Source organism: Heterocephalus glaber, unplaced genomic scaffold (genome assembly GCF_053883595.1).
Source record: "Heterocephalus glaber isolate CG9 unplaced genomic scaffold, H.glaber_assembly_v1.0 deba00000546, whole genome shotgun sequence".
Taxonomy (NCBI): domain Eukaryota; kingdom Metazoa; phylum Chordata; class Mammalia; order Rodentia; family Bathyergidae; genus Heterocephalus; species Heterocephalus glaber.
Genome location: NW_028258147.1, coordinates 6,776,386 through 6,787,269, shown reverse-complemented (window position 1 = coordinate 6,787,269; position 10,884 = coordinate 6,776,386). Strand labels below are relative to the sequence as shown.

Below are 10,884 nucleotides of genomic sequence, written 5' to 3'. Positions count from 1 at the left end.
ACAGTCTTATCTATATTTGTGTCCTTTACTACAATGCTTAGGATATGATATATATTCAGTAAATGATTATTATACAACTAAAAGTATTTTTCTTTGTCTTAAAACTAGTATTTGGCAGGGCCAGGGATTTAGCTCAGTGGTTTTGTCGCCTGCTGCGTAAGCGCAAAGACCTGAGTTCAATTTCCAGTATCAAAAAAACACAAAAAACTCGTATTTGGCAGAACTTTTGAGTTTTTCAAATGAGCCAGTAAGTAGTATTGAAATATGAACTCTCTTTTTTAGGCATTCCTATTGGAAGAAGGAAATAGTTGTTTTAAGTGTATACCCTGTGACTGTTATTTGGTTGCTATTGCCAATAAACTTAACATATTTTCTCTTGTTCTCTGAATATATGATAGACAGAAATGGAAGGAGGGTGAGCAATCGGGAGCTTTGCTCTACCATTAAGCATTTTTTAAAAGGATACCTCACTCTTTTTTTTTTTGAATATGGAATGCTTCATAAATTTGCGTGTCATCCTGGCACAGGGGCCATGCTAATCTTCTCTGTATCGTTCCAATTTTAGTATATGTGCTGCTGAAGCAAGCACAGGATACCTCACATTTGCACTTAGGTCACAAAGCCTCTGTAGCCTTAGGGTGGACACCATCATTGAGAAGGTGGAACTTGGGACATAGGGACATGAGGGCAGAACCCTGGGCTCCAGCATGCTATGTTTAGGACATTTGGCCTTCTCCAGCTAATCCCACTCAGCTCTGGTCTTCCTTTTTCCTGTGTCTCTTCAGCACTGCATATTCAGTTTGCACTGTATTAATTTGCATTTGTTTGCATGTTGCTTTATAAGTATTTTCCTATCACCTATGTATTATTTTGTGTCCCCAACTAAAGTGTGAGCTTTTTGAAGGCAGAAACCATGCTTTTGGTTTCTTTTGTATTTCCTGTAGCACCTTTTACTGTGCTCAGCAGAGAGTTGGATGTACATTGTATGTTGTGGTATGACATCCTGAGTGATCCCTCCCTGGGTGGGCCTAAGATTAAATTCCCTGAAATGGAACAGTCCTAATCAACCCAGGACAGGTATTCTCCATGTGGCATGTTGGTTGCTCCTTGAAATGGCTCCCTTCACCATCTTTGTCACCACCATGGGACTTGCCATGGCTAATGATGTTCTTTTTTTTTTTTTGGTACTGGGGATCGAACTTGGGACCTTGTGCTTGCGAAGCAGGCACCAGAACCACTGAGCTAAATCCCTGGCCCTAACAATGTTCTTATTGTATGTGTTCCAGGCGAGTCTGCGGACACCAGAGCTAACCTGGGAGCGAGTGAGATCTCAAGTTGACCATGTGATATGGCCTGATGGCAAGAGGATAGTCTTACTGGCTGAGGTAAGACTGAGACCAGCAAAATAAAATTAAAAAAAAAAAAAAAGACTGAGACCAGCAAGAGATGTGCCCTTCTGAAGGGAAAACTGTAGTGCTCAGGGCCCCTTCTCCTCATGTTCCCTTATTCTTCTATCACTTTTTCTTAAGCACAAGTTTAACTGCTTACTGATGGATTTTACTTCTAATTTACAAGGTCTTTTCATTCAGCAATTAAGAAACTATTTTGGTTCCCCACTTTTCACCAATTATCCTGTCTCTCCATGTCACTCTCCAGGTTTAGTCAGATAATGACTATTACTGTGGAAGGAATTAACAGATAGAACCAGTGCCACTTTGAGTGATGCTTATAAAGAGATAATGTCATTTGTGGGATGGTTTAATCAGAAAGCACAAAGTAGGTATTCCTGTCTGAAACTTACACTATTTTAGGCAAGCTCTGGGAAAATCATGTCTGCTGAGAGAGTCCCTGTGTTTGAGTGTCTGTTTCCCTGAATTGAGCCAGATGTGTAGTAGGTACTCAGCTATATATGTGGTGGTTTCATTGATATCCCCCCCCCAACCCCGTCTCTTCTAGTCCACACTTGATCTGTTTTTTTAATGCTATTTTTTGTTTTTTATTTATGATTATTATTATTATTCTGTAGTTGTGGATATCAAACCCAGGCCCTTTAACATGCTAGGCAAATTCTCTGCCACTGAACTTCAACTCCAGCCCTTACACTTTTTTTTTTTTTTTTGGTTTTCTGAGACAGGGTCTCATTATATAGTTCAGGCTGGCCTCAAACTCAAAGTGATCCTCCTGCCTCAGCCTCCTGAGTGCTGGGATTACAGGCATGCAACACCATGCCTGGCCCTTACACATTTTTTTTTTGGTACCGGGGATCAAACTTGGGACCTTGCACATGCAAGGCAGGCAGCAGAACCACTGAGCTAAATCCCAGCCCCCTTACACTTATTTTTGACTTTCATTCTATATACTTTTCTGTGTCAATGTTTGACTACTTTTCCTCTCTTGAAAACTCCTCTTTTCCAGTTCTATATTCCTGGCTGCCATAATTCTCCATGTTTTTACTGCAAAACTTTCTCTTCAGGGAGAGATACCAAAAAAATAAAAAGGATAATAATACTTTTCTTGGGTTTCAATTTTTAGTCGTTTCTTTTTTTGTTTGTTTGTTTTTTTGAGACAGGGTCTCACTGTGTAGTTCAGGCTGGCCTTAAACCCATTATGTAGCCCAGGCTGGTCTCAAACTCGAAGGGATCCTCCTGCCTCAGCCCCCCGAGTGCTGGAATTACGGGCATGTGCCACCATGCCTGGCTTATTTATTTTTTTCTAGTTTTTTTTGTTTTTTTTTATATTAAAGAAACAATATGAAAATATAAATAATATCCTGTCTTTAAGGGTCCATAAAGTTACTGTTCTTTTCACCTTTTCCTTGCTTATCTCACCTTCTCAAATATTTTAGGACATTTGTAAAGGGACTGAATTATTTCTTCACATGGAGTGAGGGTGGGAAGATTATTAAATGGCATTAATAGTTTTCATGTCAGCTGGCTATCTGGCGACTTATTTCTAGTTGATCTGAGAATTCTCATTTAGTAACTTTGATGACAAAGCAAGCATCATCAGTTTTGTGGGTTTTTTGGCCTATGTGGTTTAACAAAAACAGTAGTCAGGCTTCCTAGGAAACAAAATAGGAAAGGATAGCGTGGGGAGAGTTTCTAGCTCTTCTTTCTGAATCATCCACTCAAAATTCAACACTGCTGTTGCATTCAGGAGAACCAAACTGAGGCAGAAACACAAAAATCATCACAGCTTCCTAAAGCCATAGATCCTCACAACCTGGAGAGATTGCTCCTGGACTTGACTAGACATTATCTAAGTCACCTTTCAAAAGAATGTCAGTTCTCAGAAGGAGGATATTTTGCTACAGAGAGTTAAAAATTAATTCAGGAGAAATATACCCTTCCCTAACATAAACCTCGGCATCACCTGACTATTCCTTTTTACATAATTCCAGAAATTGTTTACCTAGTACCTTTACCAAATTTTCCATGATTTCATTTAAATAGCAGTTAATTCCAAAGAAGATATACAAATGGCCAACAAGTATATGAAAAATATGGTCACCATGAATCATCAGGAAATGTGAATTAAAACTCCAATGAGATACCATCTCACCCCCATAAGAATGGTCATTATCAAAAAGACAAAAGATAACAAATGCTGTCAAGTGTGTGGAGAAAAGAGAATGCTTGCACTCTGTTGATGGGAATGTAAATTAGTACAGCCATTATGGAAAACAATATGCAGGTTCCTTAAAAAAATTAAAAATAGAACTACCACATGATCCAGCAATCCCACTACTGGGTATATAACCAAAGGAAATGAAATCAGTATGTCAAAGACACATACTCCCCTTTTTATTGTAGTAGTATTCATGGTAGCCAAGAAATGGAAACAACTCAAGTGTCTATCAGTTAATGAAAGGATAAAGAAAAGATGGTGTAGGGCTGGGTATTTAGCTCAGTGGCACCACACCTGCCTTGCAAGTACAAGGTCCTGATCCCTGGTACTGGTGAAAAAAATTTTAAAAAGATGGTGTATATACACAGTAGAATATTATTCAGCCATAAAAAAGTTTGAGATCCTGTCATTTGCAATGACATACATCATTATGCTAAGTTAAATAAGTCAGACACATTTGAGAAGCTGAGGCAGGAGGATCACTGTGAGTTCAATCCCAGTCTGAACTACAAAAAAAGAAAAAGACAAGAAAAGTTGTCAGTTCCTAGCATTGAACACCTGCTTTTCATCCAGCAGTGCTTGTTGGGAAGGGTTTGGAGAGTGGCAGTCCTGCTCTTCCCTCACTTCTCACAGGCCAGCAGCTGTCCTAACACCTCTGTGTCTTCACCTTTCATCACTAGGGCCGTTTGCTGAACCTAAGCTGCTCCACAGTGCCTACATTTGTGCTCTCAATCACCGCAACTACTCAGGTGAGGCCTCCAGAATGGAACAGCAGTGGGCAGGGTTTCACTTGCTGCAGAGTAGCCAGCTGTGAACACTGAGTCAGTATCCACTTCTCTGCTTTTCAGGCTCTCGCCTTGATAGAGCTTTATAATGCTCCTGAGGGTCGCTATAAGCAGGATGTCTACTTGTTACCCAAGAAAATGGGTAAGCATGCACTCTTTCTTCCTCATTCTTACCAAAGTAGTTCAGAATCTGAGGCTAAAGGAAGCTTAGGGGATAAAAAAAATAAAGATATATTTATCTTATACAGTAGGAGATAGGAGTCCTAGGTTCCATTCACAGTTAATTTATCCCATTTTCCACATGGGTTGCCATAGTGAATTTCTTATTTTTCTGGGATTTAGCTTACCTGCCTCTGAATTTTGAGGATTTTCTCTTAAGGTATATTGTATGCAAGAATCTCAAAGGAGAAAAACAAAAAAGATTCCCGCAAAAGTAAGAAATCATCTCCTACCTTATGGCATCTTGATTTATTCCAGTTCTAGGCTGTTAAATAGCCCTGACTTTCAAACTACACCTTCCAGTGCTAGCCCCATCAGGCCAGGGGTTTAGCTCAGTGGTTCCACTGCCTGCCTTGAAAGTGCAAGGTCCAGAGTTCGATTTCAGATACCAAAAAAAAAAAGATATTCTACTCCAATGCTAGCCCCATTACTTCTGGCCAAAGGGACTAGGAGTAGCTCCTATTAAGAGTTTAGTTTTGTGGGTACTGGTGTAAGAAAAATATTTAAACTGCCTTAAAAGTTTAAAGTGCCTGCCTCAAGCACCTGAATGGTACAATGTGTTTAATAAACCCCTCGGCCAAAGGTCAGGAATATATCAACTTCTGGTTTTATTTTAGCAACTGTTAGAAGTTGATATATTTTCTCTTTAATGGACAATTTTAAAGGATATACAATACACAGTCCATATTCTGATTAGATATATAATGAAGTTGAGGAGACAGAACAAATATATAAGAATATTTTCAATATTAAGAGTAAGTACAATGTATTCAGATAATAGAATATAAACAGAAATACATAAGTAAGAGTACTAAAAGCAGAGTCAGGCATGGTGGCACACGACTGTGATCTGAGCATTGAGAAGGCTGAGGCAGGAGGATCACCACAAGTTCAAGGCCAGCCTGGGCTCCAAAGTGAGTTGAAGGCAAGCTTGGACTACATAGCAAGACCCTGTTTCCAAAAAACTAAAACCAAAGGAAACTGTGTAGTATACTTTTCAGTTGATACTTTCTAATTTCCCTAGGTGTTAGCTTTTCAGATTGACCCAAAGTATAGCGTCCAAGGCAAAACTAAGGTTGGAGCTTTCCATTTTTCAGTCCCCTCACTATCCCATTCTTTTAAACCCTAAGGATTATTGCTTCTTTCATCTCTCACCTTCCTGGGGAGAAGGAAAGGTTCAAGGCTGAAAGAGACGGTAAGGAAGAGATGTTACTTGCAGCTTTGAAAGACACTGGGCTTGAAGCTGTAGGCAACCATTCCTTAGAATTGAGGGCCAGTAAGCAAAAGTTAAGCATGTTTCACTCTGCTCCAGGAATCTGAAGGTGTTTTCCAAATGTTTAAGTCCTTATCTGGGGACTGGAGAACAGCCAGATAGGAGGTATGAACACTTATAAAAGGGCTTCTGTGGTCTATTCCAGATGAGTATGTGGCGAGTCTACACCTGCCCACCTTCGATGCCCACCTGACAGAGCTGACAGATGAACAGGCCAAGTATCTGGGACTCAACAAGAATGGGCCCTTCAAGCCTAATTACTACAGGTGCCTTGGGCTCCCCAGAAATCAGGAAAGCCTAGGTGGTGAAGAGCTTCCCGCTTGGGAAAGACTGGAATTGGTCTTTGTATACCTCACCATATACATTTACATGAACTCAGGAAAGTAAACTGACTCCCCCTCAGTTTACCTCCAAAAAACTCTTTGAGACCTTCCTCAAACATTAAGTAATATCCTTCCCAAGATGTATTGGCCCCGATGTGAAAAGGGGCCACAATTATCTACACTCCAGAAAGACTTCTGCTTCTTGGTTACACCTTTAGGCAGACTCTTCGTGTTCCAGCATCCCTGCTAGCTGATAACATCACACTCTTGTCTTTCTTTTTCCCTCCAGGTATTAAGTTCCTGTAACTCAAGCCAGAAGTTTTAAGGAGTAGAACTCCAAGCCTTTTCTCCACTACTATCCAAGAAAGAACCCAGCAAGAACGCTTCTCTGATCAGAGCTGCTCACCGTGCTCACCCTGTGTGTTAGGTTATTTATTTATTAAAATCTAGATTCCTATGCCTGTAGCCTTGGCCCAGAGTGTGGTTACTGTTCCAAGGGCCATGAGAGCCACAGAGGACAGACTGAGGAAGGAAAAAATGGAGTAACCTTTCCTACTACGTCATTCACTTCACAGACACACTCATCCATTGAATCCTCAGCAGTGGCCGTTTTCTCTTGTCCAGGCTCAGGAGTCAGCCCAGGGATTTCAGGCTCCTTCTCTGGGCTTTTCTGGAATAAATGTTCAGCAGCTGCCTTTCTCAGCTTTCGCCCTTCCCCATATGAGGCCTTTTGGAAGCCACCAAATTAACATGACCTGGGTTCCCAGCCTTGACCATCACTATCACTGCCTTCTTTATTTAAAAAGGCTGGTAAGGAAGGAGTGTTAAGACCTTGGCAAGTTGCACCAAAAGCTCACCTGAGCCTATGCCTGTGCCTACTTAGGTCTCCTCCTTCACCTAGGACTCCTCCTTCTCCTTGAATATTTATGTCCCATTTTAATGCTTTCTGGTTCCAAGAGGGATGTGCCTCTGTGATTTCCTCAACAGCTCTGGTGTTTCGGCCTCTTTCTAACTCCACCAAACTCTGCTCAGGAAGTGGGAGCCAGCTCTACTTCTCGTAGTTTTGCTTCTTTGTCATTTCACTGGAATTTCCCAGGAAGTCCCCTCCAGGTTGATAACTCTCAGAAAAGGAGGGCTTGTTGGAGAACACTGCTTCCTGAAACTTCCTGTTATTGCCTAAAACTATTTCTGAAACTGAGTAGGGAAAGCCATACTTTCTCAAAGAGTTGGAGGTTTAAGGGACAGGTCTTTCAGGCCTACAGCTTGACCCTCTAAAGAAGCAGATATGTTTATTTGTTTCCTTGGAAAGACCTTGCAGCTTGACTGGCTGAGAGATAAAGAGATGACACTGTAGACTCCCCAGATGATCAAAGCTAGTTTGACTAGTTTGAACCTCATCCAGTATTCATCCTTTTGGCCATTGTCAGTGATGAAACTAAGATCTGCAAACTGATCTGTCTTCTCTGCTGTTATCTCTTTATGATCTGACCTCTTCCATTTAAGGATTCAGTTTCAGAGAGAGTTTCTTGAGTAATTCCAGCATTATAAAAAAAATTTAATAATATGAGCAGCATGAGATTTTATATCCTATCTAAGAGTTGAATCTGTTTCGGAGACTCATTTGCTGGTTTAAAGGTTTCTGGGGCACCAGAACGTCTGGAGTGACCATAGGAATCTTGAAATGAGTCTCTTTTTCCCTAGCCAACTCTGTTTAATACTCTCATGTTTGACTTTTTTTTTTCCTTATCTGTGTCAAAGTCTCAGGACTAAGATGATTCAAGGAAACACCAGACCACCCAGAATCACTATAAGCTTCCTATGCTGATCATTCTCCCCCACCTCTGTCCTCACCAACTTCCTCTGGTCTTAACATTCACCCTTGGAGCTAGTCTGGAAGTGCCCTTACTTTTGGAGATAGAGAGGTGGAACTTGAGTAAATGGCTAATTGCCTCATGAAATAGTATACGGGCTCAGCCCGTAGAGTTTGGTTCTTCAGAAGTCTCAGCAGTAGCACATACTTGGCTATATTCTTTTTGATAAGGAAGACCATAAATGCTGAAAATTCTACTAGGCTACTCAATTCTATTGCCTGCCCAGTTCTGATTTTTATATTAATTAGTTGAATCTCTTCAGCAAAAGATTCAGATCTCTGTACCACATCTCATGTTCAGAGCTGATTCCATTAGGCGGGTATCTGGACTCTAGCCTATTAAGTTCTTAGAACAAAAATCGTAATTTACTGTTTCTCAGCAAAGCCTTGCTCTCTACAGAGCTTACTATGTGCTAGTACTTACAGAGTACTATTGTGAAGAGACCCACTTCAAATAGTGAAAGACCCACAAGGGCTTCTAAGTTAGCTTGCCAGTGTTGCTGCCCACGGTGAGGTATTTGCCTCTGAGTTTCAGATGATCTCTCTCTCTCTCTCTCTCTCTCTCTCTCTCTCTCTCTCTCTCTCTCTCTCTCTCTCTCTCTCTCTCCCTCCCTCCCTGTGTCATCAACCATTAAGAAGGAAGAAGCCCAGGCCTTCTGTTCAGGTTAATCTTAGTGTTGGAGTCTAATTACTATTCTCGCTACTTTTGAAATCAGCAAATATGACTTCTTTCCTCCAGTCTCTCACCTTAGATGCATCCTAGCTATCAGGAGGCAAAGGAAAGAAAGCTAATTATCCCTTTGTATGTGACCCTGGCCTGTGGGGATACATACCATTTTATCTACAATGAATTTGTGCTGGTTTAAAGGTCTTTTTGCCTTCTTAATGGAAATACTGTTTCCTTTTTCTCATTTAAAAAAAAAATGCTTCTAGGCTGGGGATTTAGCTCAGTGGTTCCACTGCCTGCCTTGCAAGCAAAAAGACCTGAGTTCAATCCCCGATACCAAAAAAAAAAAAATCCTTCTAGTCTACCTTCCCACTGCCCTTCTACCTCCCCATCCTACCTCCAATTTGAGCATGGTTCCCCATGGCCACACACTCCTGCAAAGCTTTTTTGCTGCTTGGCTTTTCTCTGAACAGATCTAAAATTGCTGCTCCTGTGGTTTTCTCAAAATTAACTTTGTCATGGTTCTAAAAAAAAATAAATAAAAATGCATTGTTGCATTAAGCTTTTTTAATAATGGAAAATTATGGAAAGAAAATAGGCAACACCAGCAAATTATACGTGGACAAGTCCTAAACTATATATACATATATACAAATATATATTAAACTAATCATCTAGTTCTCACTGTCATCTTACTGAAAGAAAAAAATCCTAAGACTCACCATTTCTGAGAAGCTCTTGGAAATCTTATGTCTAAGTGATTGTATTAGATCAGCAATAATGACTATGTAATCGCAAAAGACAAATAAAAATATTCTTAAAATGGATTCTTGGATTCTTGCTTTTGTAAACTAGGTACTTGGAGATAAGACTGGGCCACAAGCTAGGGGGAGCCTACTATAGAGCAAGAATGTGAAAAGCTGAAGCAGTTGCCAATAGACATTTTTGAGTGATCATCCCCTGGAGATCCTTCTTCCACACAGGGCCACACCAGTAACAGATATCTTGTCCCTCCCACCACCCCATCCCACCATGACATTTGCCCTAGCTTTGTGTATAAAGAAGCAAAAGAACCACTACCCTGGGGAGTTGAGTACTATAGGTTTAATTAAGGTAGAGAAACTGAAGTATGGTTCTACATCCCTCAAGCTTTCTTTGTGCTTTCTTTAACTGGAGAGCACAGGAAGTCAACATCCCCACAATTTGGGATCAAAGGACCCAGACACAGGACCCGATTACGATTACGTCCAGCAAAGGGAAGAAATAAATTAGCGCCAGGGATTTAGCTCAGTCTGCCGCCTGCCTTGAAAGCTCAAGGTCCTGAGTTCGATCTCCGGTACCAAAAAAAATTAATTAATCCGCTAGAGGTTTGTCCCTAAATTGGGTAACCTGACTAAATAAGTAGATAATCCAGTTAGTTGCCTATTCTTTCTCAACTACCAGCAGGGTAGCTTTCTTTTTCTTTTCTTTTTTTTGTTTTTTGGTACCGGGGATTCAACTCTGGACCATCCGCTTGCGAGGCAGGCACTGGAACCACTGAGCTAAATCCCCAGCCCTAGCTTTCTTTTTTAGTTAACCTAAACTAATTCTGCGTCTTGTGGTCAAGAGGTTTTTTTTCCCTATCAGAATCTTCAGCCAATTTGACTGCTGTTTATTTGAATGAAGGGGCTACAGGACTAGAATAGTCTGGGCAGTTGGTAGTGTCTCAAACTGGTGCCATTCCAGTTAAGAGAGAATGCAGCTGCTAGCAATGAAGCCCATGAGTCAGCTGGCTGGATTTGTTCCCCTGTGGCAGTTTGATTTCTCTTTTGTGAAGAATGGAATGAGTGCCTAGGTCTTAGTTTTAGACTCATAAGGTCAGCTTAGACTGCCCACTGTTAACGTGAGTTTCTCCACTTCACAGTATTGTAGAAAGAGCTTGGGCCTTGAATCAGGCTAATTTGGATTTGAACCCCACCTCTGCCAAGTTGTGTAATTTGGTTAAATTATATAACCAATCAGAACCTCGGTTTTCTTGCCTGTAAAATGGATAATGCTTATCTCCGGGTAGAGATTTAATATCCTGTTGTATAACAAATATTGCTTAAAGGGCCGGGGATTTAGCTCTGGTTTCGTTGCCT

At 40.8% G+C, this 10,884-nt stretch overlaps 1 protein-coding gene and 1 non-coding gene across 7 annotated transcripts in view; one reads left to right on the top strand and one right to left on the bottom strand.

Annotated features, from left to right (window-relative positions):
* The window catches only part of Ahcyl2 (adenosylhomocysteinase like 2), a 194,622-nt gene extending 185,031 nt beyond the window's left edge, over nucleotides 1–9,591 (top strand). For all 6 annotated transcript variants that reach the window (XM_013076497.3, XM_004856358.4, XM_021237539.2 and 3 more), the window contains 5 exons: nucleotides 1,287–1,385; nucleotides 4,308–4,376; nucleotides 4,476–4,554; nucleotides 6,050–6,170; nucleotides 6,517–9,591. In XM_013076497.3, the coding sequence (XP_012931951.1) occupies nucleotides 1,287–1,385; nucleotides 4,308–4,376; nucleotides 4,476–4,554; nucleotides 6,050–6,170; nucleotides 6,517–6,523 (375 nt within the window). In that variant the 3' untranslated portion in view covers nucleotides 6,524–9,591. The remainder of the gene's footprint in view (nucleotides 1–1,286; nucleotides 1,386–4,307; nucleotides 4,377–4,475; nucleotides 4,555–6,049; nucleotides 6,171–6,516) is intronic.
* On the bottom strand, nucleotides 483–589 carry LOC147829610 (U6 spliceosomal RNA). The gene has a single exon (XR_015448809.1). It is a non-coding gene; the product is annotated as a U6 spliceosomal RNA (small nuclear RNA).
* Nucleotides 9,592–10,884: the final 1,293 nt, after the last annotated feature.